The sequence below is a fragment of the Anser anser genome (assembly GCF_964211835.1).
Source record: "Anser anser genome assembly, chromosome: 11".
NCBI lineage: Eukaryota > Metazoa > Chordata > Aves > Anseriformes > Anatidae > Anser > Anser anser.
The window spans coordinates 11,228,874-11,247,152 of NC_139732.1; the positions used below are offsets into that span (position 1 = coordinate 11,228,874).

Consider the following 18,279-nt stretch of genomic DNA (forward strand, 5'->3'; position numbering starts at 1 on the left):
ATGACTTGTGTTTGCGCTCCCTGAAGCAGCGATGGTGCGAGCGCCCCGTGGCGAGCAAACGCTTGCTTTGCGGGGCTCCCGGGCTGCCCCAGCTTCAGGGCTGGTTCTGCCTCACATCACTGGGGCCCTGAGCTCTCGGCAGCGGCTGGAAGGAGGAGAAAGGTAAAAAGGCGACGAGTCGGGGCTGAAGGGGTCAGCAGGAGGCAGGGCGCTGCCATCAGCTCCCCCTGGAGCGCCGCCGTTTGCTCCCAAAGAGTTACCCAGGCTGGCAAATCGGGACAAGCGAGGCTGCCTTTGTCCTTGGGTTGTGTGCACGAAGGTGGTTTTTTGTTTTAACTCCGTGGCCACCTTTTCCAACAGGTGCTTTGTCAGTTTGGGAAGCTGGGCTGAGCACAAGCGTGCCCATGGCAGCTTTGTGGTGGCCGCGTAGATGCTGCTACTCGTGCCATTTGTGTTCTGCAGGGGTGGGACAGGGTTGTACCTGGTGTTCCTGTCTTTCTGGCCTGTAGATACCATAGCTCATACTGTGCAGCTTCTAACGTCTCCTACCAGTTGTGTCAAATGAACACGAGTTGATGATACGGTAGTTCCTACAAGCTTATATTGTTCTGCGTGTTAAAAGCAGCCGCGAACTGACGCTCCTTTTTTTTTTTTCTCCTTTCAGCCAGACAACGAAATCTCTTCAGACTGCAACCACGTAAGTACTGTTTTGTTTTATTAAGCCTTTCACTGCAGCATTCACAGCTCACATTCCCTGTTTGGCACAGGGTTTGCAGAAGGCCTCCGTCGGGACACACCTGAGTCGCTGGCCAACGGAGGAAGAGCACGTGGCGACTTCTGTAGCCCAGTATAGCCAGCATGGTCTTACTGGAGACTGCAGGAGGGAACATAAAGTGCTCCACACACTGTACTTCCGTGTCGGAGGAGGACAGCAGACGTCTCTCCCAATTTATTTCCCAATTTACGCTCGGGGGGTGGTTCCCGTGAGTTGCTGGGAGCAATACGATGCGCTCCTTCTGGGAGAGATGTGAGCGGTGCTGAATTTAAACTCTCAGTTTCAGCTGTCGAAGCCTTCTGTATTGCGTTCACAGCTGCTAAATTCTTAGACTTGCTTGGGAAATGCCATCGGAGTGTGATATTTAGAGGCAGTTTGAACCACTTGGCTAGTTTTAGAACAGATTCCTTCTCAGTGCTGTGTTTAACAGTGAGCAAACTGTTAGCCAGTTTTCAGACTATCAAGCTGACTCTTCAAATCCCAAGACTACAGGGAAAGGAAAAAAAGGTTAGAGCTGAGATTGGCGTTAGGTTTCCTTTGGCTTCTCTCCTTGGCCTTCTGTTACAGCACACTGTACCAGGATCCTTAATTGTTCAGCCATGGACATGAACAGATGAGCGTGTGCCTCAGCAGTGATCTTTGGTTCAGGTGCTTCAGAAGCTGTATTTTGGTTTATTTTTGGAAGATAAATGCCAGGAGCAAAAGCCAGCCATGCTGTGCAACCAGGCATTTCCAGCTGTGTTTCTAACTTAACCCTTAGCCCTGTGCTGCCTGACTTCGTGGCAGCTGTAACTCCGTGTTGCGCGGGTAAAGGGCGCATCAGGCTTCTAGTTTTAGGTCTTATTTTGGAAAGAGAGGAAACTTCAGTGTTAAAACGTGCACCTGGCACTTAACCCATATGCCAACAGAAATCCATGGTGAAAAAATGGAAAACCAGACCACGGAGACGCAGTCTTGCTTCAGTTTTCTTTGCCTCTCTGCAGCCTTCTGGTCGTACCGCTGATCGTTTCCTGGGAGAACACTGCTGAGCTCCAAAATCTGGGTTTTCAAGCCACAAGCGTAACCTCCCTTCTGCCTGTGGGATGTTTTCCTTGGGGAACTCTGAAGTGAGATGCTCTCCAGAGCCTGAAGTTGCAAGTGCAGAGTGTATTTTGATGCTGTTGCACCTTATTTTTGCCCTTCTGGTCCTGGCTGGGAGGCATAAAGTGCTCTTTGCAAGGGCAGGCTCCCTGCTAATTCACTTCTCTCTATTAAACCTGTATGTTTACAACGTACACCCTCCAAAATAGGCTAGAATCCCGTAATTTTTATATATTTTTAAACTTTTCACAACTTCAGAGCCATGATGGGAGGTGTGGAAGATGGTGCGTTTCTAGTTCTTTGTGTTTCCACCCTCTTGGAGGCGATGCAAAAGCTGCCTTCCCTGTGTCTCAGCATGTTTCTGTGTTTCCTCGGTGCTCTGTGTACAACACTTTTCAAAATAGAAGTTTGACCAAACTATTTAGCATTTTAATTCTTGCCGTGAAAGCAGAGCATTTAAAATTAATTTTAAAAAACTGTTTATTCTTTATGTTAATTGAAAATGTTTAAATGTAACGAGTTCCTGGAGAAAACCAGATGAGCTAACAGGGCTTCTCTTGGGCAACCTCTCTGCAATTAATTTGCTGAGGTTTTGCTGCCTTTTATTTTTACTTTGTGGTGCCTGAGGAGGAGACCTGGGGTGTGTACGTGTCTGCAGAGTGGAACTTGCCCAAGATTGATTCCTGCGGGATGACCCAATGCATCCAGGCTTCTGCATGAGCTAATCTCTGGCTCCTAGAAGAAGAGTCATCCTTACCGAGCCGTCTTGCAGAGCAACCTGCAACGTATGAAACTGCTCAGCAGGAGAGAACCTATAGGGCTGCGCTATGTCTGCATCCAAAAAGCTGCCTGGGTGCAGCCCCTGGCAGAGGGAAGTGAATACGGGACCAAGTGCATTGTCCCCTCCTTGTTTGCTAGGCTTTTTAGCTTTTTCTATATGAAATCTGCTCGTATTGAGGACTTTGTTTCTGTTAAAGCAGTTGTGTCAGGCAGATGAGCCATGGCACAGAGAAGTGGTGGGCTAAAGATTGCTAAATATGCAGCAGGTGGCAAGCTACAGCTTTCATTGTTTTATCTCTTCTGGTTATGAAAATATCTTCATTAAATATATTTCCTTGTAATGAGTCAGCTCATGACCTTATAGGGAGATTTCTAGCAGGCTGAATTTGTCCAAGATAAAACTATTGAGGAAATGAAAGACAAAAGTTGTTGTCAAGGAGACTTTGCACTGATCGCTGTGCTGCGGAAGGACGAAGGTACCAGTGTGGGACGTTGATGTTTGGTTCTTTTCTGAAATGAAACAGCAATTCTTCATTCTCCATGGGAAGCTCTTAAACCTTCTTTTTGTCATTTTTTTTCCCTCTCTAGCTCCTGTGGAACTACAAGCTGAACCTGACTACGGATCCGAAGTTCGAATCCGTGGCCAGAGAAGTCTGCAAGTCCACTATTGCAGAGGTAAGCCACGAGAGGCATGGCTGCTCTTGTTGCATTGAGATTTTTCTTGCCTCCTTGTGATGGAAAATCAGTGTGCCAGCAGCATTTTGGGTAAGCTCTTGTCTTATGTGCCAAATTCCTGGGTGTAATTCATGCAGCCTTCTTGCTGAAAAAGCCTGTTACCTTAGTGGTGCCGGGCAAAGGTACCAAAAAATGGAAGAAATGGTGGGCTGATGTCCCTGTTAGCAAGTGCTCAACAGCTGTAGCAGTGTTGGTGTAGCAAGGGTTCTGCTGCACTTAGCGCAAGGCTAGTTTTGGTTCTGGCTGGCTAACGGAAGGGATAGACACGTTGACATCAATCCATGAATCAACATATTTTTTTCTTCTAAGCTCAAAGCTAAATACTCCGGGGATTCTCTATTAGGAACTCCCTGTTTTTAGGGTGCACGAGGAGCTAGTCCTCTGTCTCCAGCATCAGAACACCTCAGCCCAGCTTCCAAGACCTGATCACGTCTTTCCTTGTGCTCATTTTAGAGCTCCCGTGGCTGTGCTCTAAGCCTCACAGGGGAGCTGATGGGGCGAGAATCACGCTGCCTGGCCATTAACTTGCCTTTTGGAAGTTCAGTTTGCTCTAGGTGCTGGCTCCTTTGTGGTTCCCCAGGTCCTCACATGTTTGATGGAATTGCCTTGGGATCACCTACGCTGTTCCCTTTTCTTTACAAAATTTTCAGCTAATTTAAGAGGAACACGCATAGATCTGAGAAAGTGAGGGTGCCAACAGCAGCATGGCCTCAGAAGTTCAGGAGTTGGTGTAGGTAAGGGATATGCCACTGCTGTTTCCTTGTGGCCGATTATGGCCCATTTCTCCTTCTCTTTCTGTTAACACCAGCTGAGTTGTGGTAAGAATAGCGTGAGTGGTAAAGCATTTAGAATAAGGAAGGATCAAGGAAAAAAGCCGACACAAGAAGGCTAGAGTATTGAACACTGGAAAGGAAACAGCTTGCATGGAAGCTTTACGTTGTGTTTGGAGTTTGGTAGCTCCCAAAAGCAGACACTGCCAAATCTGTTGGATGCCACTTTTTGCAGCCATAGGAAAGATTTTTCCCTCCCTGTTTTATGTCATGTGACTACTGCAGAATTTTTACAACCAAGGCATTCTTGAAAATGCTCTTTTAACAGTCTGTGTAATTACCACTTCTGTACAGTGACAGCCTGGCACTGTAAATGGTGCCCTCTAAATCTGGGATACGTTGTCTAAAAGCAGCAGGAGAAGCACAGAACTTGAGCTGTATATTAACCAGTAGAGTTCTGCTTAAATTGTGGTGAACGATGGCATGAATTTCACGTATTTTACCTTTGAGTGCTTTTTATTGAAAGGAAGAAAAAAGGCTGGATAAGTAACAATCTTGTTTGATCTTCTGATACCTGATTTTGAGGCAGGTGCATAAACCATTCCGCTAATTTATGATGGAATTTCTACAGAAGTCGAATGTACAGCGGGCAGTGTACTGCTAACATACTGCCTAGTAGTATTTTTCTTTAGTTGACACTACCGGGTAGGTGTTCTCTTGTTCTGTGACTGAGCTTTGAGTCTTAGTATTGCTTTGTATCAAGAACAAAATACTACCAGAGGAGTAATTTTTAGTAAGAAGTCATTTGGGCGTCGGTGACGATCCCAACTGGGTACATTCTGGAAATCCCACCTTAAATTTTATCAGCTAATCATAGATTTAATGCGAATGCCAACTTTTTTTTTTTTTAACTGTTGCAACGCTATGAGCTTGGGCATTAGTTTAAATCCAGAATTACAGCTGGTTGCTTTAGAAGTGGTGAGGCAATAACGCGACCGCTTGGTCTGCCATGCTGCTCTGGGGCTGTTTCCAAAGCTGGGCTCTTGGCTCGCGACATCCCAAGATTAAATACGAAATGCTCTACCAGTCTACACCTGCCTTCAAATAATTTTTTTTTTTTAAATGTTGCATGTTTTAGCTCTTACATAGAAAAAATGGCCTCATAAACTGAGGTGGAGACAGATCTGTTTCATTCATTGCATCTGACCCATCTGAGTCTGTCACAGGATGCCCTGAATTAATTCTTCTTCAAATAAGTGTCTTCCTAGAAATGTATCTCTGTTAAGGTTTTCAGTGTGAAGATTCCAACGAGGTGTTTGAGAGCTGAGGAAACATCTTGCTGCATCTCTTAGCGGTGCCCCTGCCAGGTATCGGAGCCTGGCTGGGGTTTGGGTTGCTGTCAGAGCTCCTTTCCGACCAGTGAGCCCTCCAGCATCTGCACAGGAACAGTCTTTGCAATCAAGTCAACCCATGTACCTATTGCTTGACAAATGCTTGCTGCTGGACTTTAATGTCTCACTGTCAAGCATGCTGTCCGCGTCGTCATGGCTTCAATTTCCAGTATTCCCCTTAGCGGGGGATGCCAGCACTGGGCACGTATTTCGGGGTGGCCATCCCAGGGCTGAGAGGTTTGTAATCTGGGTCTTCTCCTGATCCCAGTCTTCCTCGGGGAGCAGGCGCAGCTGATGAGCAGTCTCCTTCTCCCCGTCTTTGCAAAGTCCCTGCCAAAACCTCCTGCATCTCTTACTTCTGGAGGTGATGTTCCTGCCTTGCTGCCTGCTTCCCTGAGCAGGGCAGGCTGTGATTTAATTTGGGGACCTGTCTGCTCGCGTACGCTGCCTTCCCGATCCCTGTGCTGCTTTCAGCTTCTGTTAGCACCGATTTTTTTTTCCGACCGCTCTGTAAAATGGTTTACTGCCAACAGTCGGTTCCTGCGAGCCTGATAAAAACAAAATTGAGAATTTTCCTGTATAGTAATATTTTCAGCTTGCAGCAAGTTATAAACAGTTCGATAAATATTGTGTTGGCTTTTGAATCATTCTTGCTTCTAGCCAAACTGCTATATTGTGTGAGGTCAGGTGGTTAATGGGGGTCCAAGCGTGATTTAGTGATGCTGTAATACGCTCCGTTTTCTAAATAAAGGTTCTCAAACTATAATTTTTCCTACAAATGCACATGATTGCAGGGGTTCAATGTGATTATTACGAAAGATGATTATTGAGCAAGAGGGCTTATAATCCTCAAGGTCACTGCGTTTTCTTTCTTCAGATACTGGCACAAACGAGGCATTTTTCACTTCTGAGGAATTTTCAAGTATTCTGACTTGCTGAAAATCGACCCAAAGCCGAGAGAGTTTCTTTGCCAGCAGGTTTTGAAACTGTGGATGCAAATTTCTTTGAGGATATTTTTGAAAAAACATACAAAAGGTTAAATTCAGTAGTTGCAGCCCCACTGTATTGATATATATTTTTCTTTTAACAGATCAAGGAGTGTGCAGATGAACCCGTTGGTAAAGGCTTCCTGGTGTCGTGTTTGGTGGATCACAGAGGCAACATCACTGAGTACCAGTGCCATCAGTACATCACTAAAATGACAGCCATTATCTTCAGCGATTATCGGCTGATCTGTGGCTTCATGGACGACTGCAAGGCTGACATCAATCTCCTGAAATGTGGCAGCATTCGACCCGGAGAAAAGGTATCCAGAGAACATGTAGATTGTCAGTAGGGTTGTAAAAGCGATTCGCTGAAGGAAAATTATGTGGATTCTGCAACCGTATTGTTGTCTTACTTGCAACTGAGAAAATCCGGGGCGTATTTAATCCATCTGAAAAGGGTGATGTCCTGATTCTGCATCGTTCCTTCTTAATAAATATGCATTTATTCCTCTGAGGAGCTGCTGTTCCCAGAGACGACTTTCATTTGTCTTCCCTTTGCCTGCTGCACCACAGGTGAGGTGGTAGGCAGTTGGCTTTTGGATCACGCTCTGTCAGGCCTGACTCAATATGATGAAACTGGGCACTGGATTTAATCATGCCTATTGCTAGACTCATTGCACAGTCTTGTCGATGCTGATGCAGGAAAGTTATCAAGGTAATGCACCCTGTGCTAACCCGTAAGATGTGTAGTGACAGAGGGGTTCGAGAGCTTCTATTTGTTTGTTTTTTCTTTTCCCTGTCCACCCCAAAAGAAGAAGTTGAAGGGCACTTACACCTAGCATCACAGATCAGTAGTACTGCCTCTCTAATACTGTGCTGGTTTTCCTAAATAAATCAGTGCCATATGAGACATGAATGGAAGTTGATGTAGAGAACGGTTTGTGGTAACTAGACGTGGGTTTATTTTCATTGCACTGCCTTTCCTTCCCTACTTCAGTAAGGCAAATGCAGGCAGCAGTTATGTGGTGCTGCATGAACGAGTGCCTTTCTTGATGGTAAGTTTTATGTTTAGGGATAAAGTTAAAATTAGCCTATCAACTTTATACAGTGCTCTCTAAATTATAGCTCTTTGGTTTTTAGGAATTAGGCTGTTAAATCAGCTGTTAATGAGGAGGCAAAAAATGTAACAAATACACTTTTGTTAAAAAAACAGAACTGGATGCTTAGCTATCTTGTCCTAGTAAGTCTTGCTTGTTTGAGATGTTTGTTGCTATAAGCAGCTTTGCATCCATAGGGCATTAAATTGAGGTGCTGCTGTGTATTCCAGAGACCCAGCTGAGCAACACAAAGCACCGGAATACTTGTTCTCAGCACAGTCCTCGTTTTCAGGAATAAAAGCAGCCGTAGAAGTAGGAGGAACTTGCAGGCACCGCGGGTTCAGACTGGAGGTGGCTTTCTCCGTAAAGTAGCGGCTGTCTTCTCTCGTGAGTCTCTTCAGTCCATGTGAGAATGTGCTTTTAACGGTCCCTGGGGGCTTGGAAGAGTTTATGGGAGTCCTGCCCGTCAGGTCTGCCTGCTACCTGTGGTGTCACCGAGTTAAAATGAGTTAAAACTAAAATAGTTATGGTAGCATGGAAGGGACCTAGCTGAAGAAGGGGACCTCAGTGTGGATTTCATGGAGGTGAGCCGTGTCTCGTGGTGGATGTGGAGCCCGTGCTGGCAGGTTTGTTAATGCTGGGGTTACTTGTGTAGCCCGTGTCCCTTTTCTGATCCACGTCTGCCACTCGGTGCAGCAGCAGGCATAGATGGCAAAGCGAGTCCGTGACCGGCTCTTTGTGGGGGCTGGCGCAGTTTCAGCACGTTCCTCGCTTTTTTGGTACCCAACCCAGGATATTTTGCCGCGGTTTGGGAAAGTGTGGCAGCCTGTCGTATGATTTCCTTTGTTGTGCTGTCATCATCGGCACTTAGAGCAATTGGAGTGTTTTGTACTGCTATGGGAACAGCTATAAATGGCTGTGCAAGCGTTTCTTTTGTTGGTGTTCTGTGCTGTCCCATTTCTGCTGTGGAGAAATCTCATCTAATTTACTCCCATCAGATGCTGGTTCGGGTTTTGTTTCCATGCTGCAGCTTCTGAGAGTTGCCTGGAGAGAAATGGTCGTTAGCCTTTTGTGTGACTGAACGTAGCTGCGAATTTAATAAATAGGATCTGGACACCTGAGGAGAAAGATGAGGGAAGAGATGCGTCTCATTTTTATGGAGATAAGCGCTGCTAGATGCTAACTGCACCCACATCAGGCTGCTCATGGGCTGCAGAATTACCTGTGACAGCTTCATCATCGTAGCTGGGGTAAACGGGCTGCTTTAACTGTAAAATGCTCTTCGATAGGTATTCTTGAAGCTGTTCTGCTAGCTAACCATCTTCCTTTTCTATCCTTCCTTTATTTCAGCTTTTTATTTCCTAATTGAATTCTGTTCCTGCTGCTTCTGTTGTTTGTGATGTAGTGCTTTCTGTGCTTTCTCTTCCACGTTTTCTTGTTGGCTTTCTGTTCTCTGAGAGCTGAGAAGCGCAGCCTGGAAGTCTCAATCTGATTGTAGAATTCGTTTTGCAGGATGTAGAAGAAAGGTTGTACAAGTGTCACTTGAAAGCATTAAGTTTTGTAGCGTGCCTGGGTCGTGGATTTTTTTTTTTTCCCAGTTCCTGGAGAAATGTTTAGGAACAGATCCGGTCACCTTTCCAGTTGGCTGTTGTGCTTTATGTTGAATTTGGTCTCCTGGCATTTAAAGCTTGCTTTGTCCTCGTGCGATAGGAATCTAATTTGAAATTGAAATCAGGAATTGTAACTGAGCTTTTCTTCTTGAGCTGCCTGTCAGAACGAGCCTGCTGCTTTCTCACTCCCAGTAATTCAGGGGCTTGGATCAAATTAATGGTAGCGTGTAGCTGCCCTGGTGCTAATTTGGGTTTCGCCAGGATGTCCAGGCTGGAACTGGTTATTGCCCATAATGAAGGGGACAGAAGTGTACATCTGTTGTAGCGGTTTGCCAGATAATAGTATTTTTCAGATTCCCAAAACAGACCCACAAGGAGACCATCGTTTTCTCGCTGTTTTCCCCCACTAAATGCTGTGAGTGTGGGTGCTCTCGCGCTGTCCCTGGTTCCACAGGAGTACTGGACGATCACTGAAGTCCAATAACTTCGGTCTCATTTACACGGTATGCTACTAGGCCACTCTGCTCTCAGCTGAAGCAGTGGGAGACACCTCATCACGATCAACCCCTGCCATCCTGGCACCCAAACCAGCCCCACGGGGGAGCTTTGACAGATCTGCTGGGCTCAGAGGCTGCTGGTTTCCCAGGGCTGCCCCTGGCTGTTCGGAGCACGGTGCTGTGCAGATAAGGCAGGTTAGGTTTTCCCTCCTGTGTGCCACTTGTTGTACTCTTATCTGCTCGCTTTCCGAGGTCATCTCTGCAAGCGTGCAGCTGGAACAGCTGAGCTCAACGGGTGCCAGGTCCCAGGCAGAATAAAGTCTGTCTGGGGGAGCTTCCGAAAACGAGAAAAAATAAACAAGAATCCCAAAGCCTAAACTCTGTTGGGGGGGAGGGACTATGGATAGAAGATGAATAGCAGGAAACGAGGTGTTTAAAATTCTGTCTTTCCCCCAAGACATACGCCCAGGGGCTGAATTTTGGCCAGAAGAATTAAAGTCTCTCAAAGCACTGTGCTGAAGTGAGGTTTGCTCTGGCACATTTAGGATTTAGTTCCATTTTTCTGTGGCTTCAAGTGACATAGGACAATATTGGGAAGTTGTTCATACCCTTTGTGGGTCTAAATATATCGTTTTATGAAATGATGCAGAGTTTCGAGACACCCCATCCTAGATAATTATCTTGTACGTTTAACGGATCTTTGCAACTTTCGGGTGAAATTCTTTAAGAATGACAGTGATGAGGCAACAGTTCCAAGAAATGTGCAGTTTTTTTTAGATTTTTTTAGATTTGATCGATTAGATTTAGATTTTTCGATATTGTGCTGGAGAAATGAAGCCTAGACTCTGTCGGTCCCTGCCGCAATTTTGGGGAGTCCTGACTTGGAGAAAACGCTCGTCGGTCTTCAGCTGTAAGGTGGAGGTTTTTTGGCAGCAGGGTGTCGGAGAGAGGAACAACTTTCTGGGGGTACAGTCTTTAATTACAGGCTAATACATACTGTATTTAAGACTTGTAAAGCTGAGAGAAGTTAGAATGCACTTCAGTAAGGCAGCAAGTGTACACCTGAGTGGGATTTTTGTATGCCTTTTTGATCCATGGCACAGATACGATAAGCTGGTGGCCCTTCACCTTGCCAGGAGCTCGTGTTCTGTGCTTAGTGAGGTTCGGCTGGGCTGGGCATTTAACCATTTACCTTAATTAAGCTTTGAAAACTCAGGTTGCTCCTTTCAGCCTGTAGTAATTGAGCTGACATTTCTCCAAATCACATCCTCCAAGCCCTGCCTGTGTTCTTTCTTTGACCAGCAGCGCGGTGCCTTCACGTGAAGAAGTAGCCGGGACCTGCATAAAGTGACTTAACTTGGGGCTGCCTCTCAAAGGAGCGCGGCGGCCAAAATTCAGCACAAGTGCTCGGACCTGCGCACCCAGGGCACTTTGATGGATCTCCCAGACAGGGCACGGGAATGCCGCAGGAGGGCATGTGAATGTGCGGAGGTAGTGAGGAGAGGACAGGACTGCACCTGGCAGGAGCTGGCCGTGCTGACCTGTACGTGGGTCTGATTTAACTCTGGTACATTCGAAATATGCTCTCATACAGGGCAGCAGCACGGGGTAGCTAGCACTGCAAGGTGATGTACCCCGATGTAAAAATGGTTTGCAAAGTGGTGCAGTGAATTTGTTATAACATACTGTGTCCTTGCAACACAGCAGTAAACACCCAGTGTCCTGCATCCATAAATCAGCTTCTTCTCGCTGGTTAAAATCAGTTTAATTTCACATGTAGCATGACTGTTGGCCACTCTGGAAGAAACCTGGCAACTGCTGCCCCTCCAAGCAGGAGCAGTCTGCCCAGAGCCCTCCTTCTGGCCTGTGGGGGGGAAACTGCAGGTGAGCCAGGGCCCCCCAGCTGCCTCCTCACTGGGGCCGGAGCAGGACGCTGATGAGGGAGCTGGAAGCGGTTCCTTCCCTCGTTTGCTCTTGCCAGCTCCTGTCTGTAATCACTGCTTCGGGCTGACCACGAGGATTTGGGGAACAGAGTTTGTGTTTGGCGTGGTTATGGGTAAATGGCAAATTCAAGTCATGTGGCGAACGTGCTCCGCTAACTAGCATTGCTCAGGTTGCTTTTAGGGTTAGCCCTAAAACAGCTGATGATATATAATTAATTTCCTCAAAGGTGCCGATTCCTGGCCAGCGTGAGCAGTTTGCCAGCTCCCACTCCAGGGAAAAAGCAAACAGATGTAGGGGGTTGGGGAGTGTGGTTTTGGGGTTTTCTGCTTTTTAAGAAGAGAACTGCTTTTAGCCCTCTGAAACTGATGGTACAGCTGGGTGTTCAGTTATGACTTTAATGGGATGATTCCGCCTCTGCTCCCAGCGGGGCAGAATTAAAACGGGAATCGAAGGCTGCCCGCCTGAGGAAGAATGGCAGAACAAAGTTTTGGGAGAGTTGTTTGGCTTTGAGTAGTCACGGTCACGGTTTAAGGATGCTGGTCCCTTACTTGTGCTGCCGCGGCCATAGGGGATGCACCGACGTGGCAGCGTGAGCCAGAGGGCTGGCACAGAGCGGTCACTGCAGTGCCAGCTTCGGTGGCTCGGTTGTATGCAGACGTTCAGAGCTTGTTGTACCCTTTGCCTGCCCGACATGAGCTTAGTGGCAATGTCCTCTCATGGCAGGGCGGCATGAATTCGGGAACTGGAGTTACAGGAGGTTGTCTTTGCAGGAAAAACGTGCAGAAGCCTTGAGATCTGTTCCAGAAGTGTTCTTGTTTTTTGAGGAACTGGACCCATGGGGGTATTAGGGGGGTGTGGTTCCCCTCCTAAACACACAGAAAACGTAGGAAGGGACAAGGAGCCTTCATCAGCCCTGTCCTGCCTCTTCCCTGCTCTGTTACAAAGCGCGGGCTCTGTTTATTCTCTGGTCGTGGACCCACATAGTCTTCAGGCTCCCTCGGGCTTGCCAGACAGTGGACTCGGGGCATGGTGTTGGGCCAGAGCTGCTTTGCCTGAGACTTCACCTACCAGTGAATGCTTTGCATTTTTTAATTCCTTTTTTTGGAGGACTTAGCACCGAGAACCCTGTATTTGGCCAAAGTTCCCTTGTGGCCCTTTTAGCATCGCTAATGATCACCACCCAACGCGAGGGCTTGCCTTGGCATGGAGAAACCTTGATTTTTCTCCCCCCAGGATGTTGTTAGCATGATGCTGGCACTTGCTGTTGCCATGGCAAGAGAGAGCCGTGTGGGCTGAGAGGTAATTTGGCTGCCTTGGTGAACTGCTCTGAGTAGCGGCAATCCCTTTAAGTCCCACTGAACCAAACCGAGAGCCCGGCAAGGGGGAATGGCACAGTGACCATCAGGATGGTGATACATAAAGTGTGGGGACAGGGCAGACGCCGACTGCTGCCTCTGTGGATGTCGTTAATTCTGAGCTCTGCGTGTTCGTTTGTTGCTTAATTTATGCAGTGCTAATCCAGAGTCACGGGTCACTCGGCTGTGTGAGTGCTTGGGTAACGATGCTGTCTTGTTCTTTCCGTGCAGGATGCCCACTCACAAGGGGAGGTGGTGGCGTGCCTGGAGAAAGGCCTGGTGAAGGAGGCGGAGGAGACCGATCCCAGGGTCCAGGTGTCTGATCAGTGCAAGAAGGCCATTCTTCGGGTAGCCGAGCTCTCCTCCGATGACTTCCACCTGGACCGGCACCTCTACTTTGCTTGCCGGGACGACAGAGAGAGATTTTGTGAAAATGTGAGCAGTTTCCTCCCACCTTCCCTTCTACGTTAAAAATAAATTAAAAAAATGGAGTGCATTGGGAATGGGAATGAAATGTTAGAGCGGAGCCTGAGCAAGATCATGTAATACTGCAAACAGGCACCTTGTAGCTGTCGTTTTGCAATAAATCTGATATTGAGTTCACTTGCCCAACAAACAGGCGTTATTTTTAGTGGGTTAATGGGCTGAGTGGGCATCGGAGGCTGTGCAGGGGAGTGGAGCCTCTCGGATGGGGAGGAGGCAGCAGAGGTTGAGTGGTGCTCAGTCAGAGTTAGCTTTTGTCTGCTGATGGGCTGCTTGCTAAAAGGGGGTTGAATGTGATCAGATTTTAGAAAAAATAATACTGAAGCCATCACTGTCACTTAAAATATTAACTTTAACATCTTTCAGGGTTAAAAAAGAAATCCCTTGTGGCATAGTTTGTCCTGCCCGTTAAGCATTACCTGCCCTATCTCTAACGGTAAATATTGCTGTTCTGCTTCACAGACTCAGGCTGGGGAAGGCCGAGTTTACAAGTGCCTCTTTAATCACAAGTTTGAGGAATCAATGAGTGAGAAGGTAGGTGTCTGTCTCAGGGAGACAAATCCTTAACGCAGAGATCATCGGGTCCTTCGTCAGCCCAGGCTCCGTTGTTCCTTTCCCGTGCTGGGGAAAATTCATCACCTCCGTGGCCCGATAACCGACCGCTCCAACAGATGCGTTTGCTTTGATACGCTTGTGTTCCCAGCTACATGCTGATAGCTTGGATTAATTGCGTTCGAGTTACAGCCTTTAAAGTTGAAGGATTTAAATAAATCAAAGCTTTTGGGGGGGTAATTGGGGAAGGGAAGCTCAGAGCTGAAGTGGGAGCGCTGTGATTTAAGTGCTGAAAGTAGAAGCTGCCACGTGGTGGGTATAAGCCTTGGAAAATGCTCTCATAATGTGCACTTTAGAGACAAAATGACCAAACATCTTGGCACGGGAAGCTGTCTGTGTTTCATTTTGTTTTCAAGGTTTTAGGAGGCAGACTACGAAGTAGGGAAGTGCATGGGAAAGAGGCACAGCTGAGTTAGGCAAGTTTTCCTTGTGCTAATCCTGAGGATATGCTCTGCAACAACAACAACAAAGTTGTTCTGGAAAGTCAGTCCTGAACACAGTTTGTTTGCAGCTGTGTCAGCGTAGGTGTTTGAGGAAGGCATCAGTGCCTTCAGTGATTTCCGCAGCAGCAGCATTTTGGGAATTAAAAGGAATTATATCAACTGAAGGGATACCAAGATGGGTATCTGTAAGCCCTTCTTTGGAGAAGTTCTGCTGAAGAAGGCCAGTGCAGAGGCCTGGGATTTTCAGACTCTTTTCTTTAAACGCATTATCCATCTGAAAGCTTAGTTCCAATTAACAAATCCAAAGCTGAGGGAGTAATCCCCGAGGGCTTGAAAGAAGGCTTCATTCTGTACAAACAGGTTACCGAAGTGGGCTGCTCTTTTTGCTTAGTCCCTTTTGGGTTGTACAGAGGCTGTTTATGCGGGGTCTCTTCCACCCTAAGCTGCCTGGCCTTTTAAGGTCTGGATATAGGGTGTCAAGAGCTCAGACAGAGCTGCAGCAGATGACTTGGTAGGGAGGGAGCTGGGTGCTCTGAGGGTGCAGTTTGCCAGGCAGGAGGGGCACAAAATCTGCTGTCGCTCTTGTGGCTGCCAGGGTGGGACAGGCGAAGTCGTCGGTGTTGTGGGAGCTTAAAGGGTTGTTCTTGCAGCTCCTGGGTTCAGGTTTGGGCACAGCACGTCCTTGGGAGTCCCACCAGTTGTGGGAAAATGGGTAGAAATTCCTGGGATCGGACCGGGCTGTGGTCTGATGGCACAAGTCCCCAGAGCCCGCTGTTCTGTAAATGTGACTGGGAAATGTTGCTCCTTGAGGGCACGGGGTGAGCATGCACCAGAGCTGGGATAAATGTCAGCGACTGATCTCAGTTACTGGAGTGAGTCATGCTCTCAGCCAGCGCCTTTCACAGACAGCAGGATGAATGTGCAGTTTGAAGAAGGGATCCCTTAAAAGTGAGCCTTTAAAACCCTTGGCCTGCCGACCTGTGTGGGTTGTTAACTACCTGGCTTCTGTGAGCAGAACCAGATTTAACTGCAGTCCAGCTTAAATGCATGAATTGTAGAGCCTCAGTCTTTTTAAAACACAACCTGAAGCCTAAGCAGCAGCATCCAGCTCTCTGCTGTGCCACGTGGAAGCTAATCCAGTTACCCTGTCTCCTGCAGTGCCGTGATGCGCTGACCACACGCCAGAAGCTGATTGCCCAGGACTACAAAGTCAGTTACTCGCTGGCCAAGTCCTGCAAGAGTGACCTGAAGAAGTACCGCTGCAACGTGGAGAACCTTCCCCGCTCCCGGGAGGCCAGGCTGTCCTACCTCCTGATGTGCCTGGAGTCGGCCGTGCACAGAGGTGAGTGGAGCTGACCCGAGAGATGCCACTTGTGAGGTATTGATGTTAAAAGTTTCTCTTAGATGTTGAACTAGCAGCTCCAGCACCTATTTGTGGTCACCTCCTCCAAGTAACCTCCCGTCAAACTCTGTTCCAGAGGCAGGTTTCCTCATTGCGATGCTTTCCTTAGCAGTGTTTTGGGGATGAGGACAGCTGAGTAAACCTCTGACGCTGGCTTTTATTGCCTAGGCAAAAAGTTTAAAATGCAAAATAGCAAATCCCACTTGGACTGATGTGTAATTGCAAAGCCTTCTATTCACTATGGACTCAAACAGCTTTTTTTTCCCTCCTTTGTACTAAGCGTTAACTATGGTGCTAGTTTAAAACACCGAATAGGCAACCTGTTTATCAACACTCGAGGAAAGACAGGGCTCAATCCCATGCCTCCACTTAATCCTGTGCCTCTTGTAAGTAATGTTTCTTCCTCTACAGTTATGTAGGTTGGGTAAATGCCATAATTTCTGTACCCCTTCCCTAGTTTATGCTGCATAGAAGGATGGTAAGTGTGAGAACATTCTTTATACATTTAAGGCATCTCCACCTTACACTAACTTAACACCAGTGGCTGTCCCAAAGACATTACAGGCCCCCCCTATACAGCGAGACCATGTTAAAGGTTCTCCATGAGGTTGCCATAACGTAAGAATGGCACATTTTAATCCTCTAGATCTGCACTGGAGAACTGTTTGTGTTTCCCCGGGCGTGCAGCTGGTGGTTTATGATTCAGCGGCATGGCTGCGTGCTGCAGTGCCTCTGGCACAGGAGGGGAAGGCTGCTGTACCTCTGCAAGCAGCCTGCATTTGCGAGTTTGAATAACTCGTCATTTCTGATTGATGTGGAAATGATGTGTGCTGTTTGCAGAAGAGTTTTCTTCCTCACCCTGCAGTAGGCCAGGTGTTTTCCTGATTTACAGAAAACTTCTGTTCAGTTACTGACTTTGGCTTCCACAGCAGAACAGGCTCTGCGGTGTGGCTCACACATGAAGCGTAGCCCTGGAGGAACATCTGCTATTCCTCACCCCCCCACCTATTTGTATAATAATGCCTGGGAGCCCCTGCGGTGGTGTAGGACCTCTGTTGGTGGGGAGTTGTGCCCGTGTGAATAGAGCGTGGTGGGAGGCTAGGGTAGGGCACAGGAAAAGCCATCGTGTTCCTCATGATTCCCAAACCAACCTATCTACATGGGATTGTAGAAGAGCTTATAGAGGATGTAAGCATTTTTAAAGGTAAATTTTGTACCACAGTTGGTTAGCTAGACACTCAGTATGTTCTCCTGGTAATGTGTTCTGTTTTTTTTGGCTCCTGAGCACATATGTGCTGTTGCTCTAGAAAACCTTTCCTCAGAGAAGGCATTTACCATGCTGCCCAGACAGATTCCTCCTCCAGTTACCTATCAAGCTGGTAAATTACCAGAGGTGACTTCCATTCCCAGTGTTAAAAGCACACACTTGGGTGTACAGGCGCCAGATAACCTGTGCAGCAGAGCTGCAGATGAGCTGAGTGTTTTCAGCTGCTCTTCAAAAGGAGCTCCTGTACTGTGGGATCCAGCATAACATTCTCCGCATCTTTCCAGACCCATTTTTTATCCACAGAATGGTTATCTTGCAGGTTCAGTGAAATGAGGGGATCCACAGCAATGCTTGGTCTGGTCCTCGGGGTGCCTGCTGTGGCACGCTGGTTGCCATCAGGATTTGTTCAGCGTGTGCGTGCTGTCCCTGTCCTTCCAGCATCACGGTAGCCCAAAGAATCCAGGTCAAGAAGGGCACCAGGACTAAATCTCGTCCTCTTCTCTTGGCTTTAGGTCGGCAAGTGAGCAGCGAGTGCCAGGGTGAAATGCTGGACTACCGGCGCATGCTAATGGAGGACTTCTCCCTGAGCCCCGAAATCATCCTCAGCTGCCGCGGGGAGATCGAGCACCACTGCTCCGGCCTGCACCGCAAAGGGCGCACGCTGCACTGCCTGATGAAGGTGGTGCGGGGAGAGAAGGGCAACGTCGGGCTCAACTGCCAGCAGGCGGTAAGGGGGTTTTCCTCACCTCAGTTCTGGGGTGCTGGGCTGGTAAAGCACTAACGGGCAGCGACCTGCCTGTCGACCACCTGTTACCGTGGTAGGAAGTGTAACTTTGGGATCTAGCAGCGCATCAGCAGCGCTGTTTTCTCAAAAAATACAACCTGAGTTGTGTTGCTCCAGGTTTTGTATTTGATCTCCAGCACTTCTCGAGTCGTGGAATTCTGTCCTGGATGTAAGTTGTAGGGAAACCTTACGTTTTAAAACATTCCCTCTCCTTCCCTTTTCCTTCTGTGCCCCAGTTCTTGGAAGTGCACTAAATCTTCTCAAAGCA

General features: G+C 47.7%; 1 protein-coding gene across 1 annotated transcript in view; it reads left to right on the plus strand.

The window, feature by feature from the left end:
• Positions 1–18,279, plus strand: part of GLG1 (golgi glycoprotein 1) — a 70,696-nt gene that overhangs the window by 25,797 nt on the left and 26,620 nt on the right. The window contains exons 2-8 of the mRNA XM_083851891.1: positions 665–697; positions 3,224–3,310; positions 6,622–6,837; positions 13,252–13,455; positions 13,966–14,037; positions 15,717–15,900; positions 17,740–17,954. Of these exons, the coding sequence (XP_083708017.1) occupies positions 665–697; positions 3,224–3,310; positions 6,622–6,837; positions 13,252–13,455; positions 13,966–14,037; positions 15,717–15,900; positions 17,740–17,954 (1,011 nt within the window). The remainder of the gene's footprint in view (positions 1–664; positions 698–3,223; positions 3,311–6,621; positions 6,838–13,251; positions 13,456–13,965; positions 14,038–15,716; positions 15,901–17,739; positions 17,955–18,279) is intronic.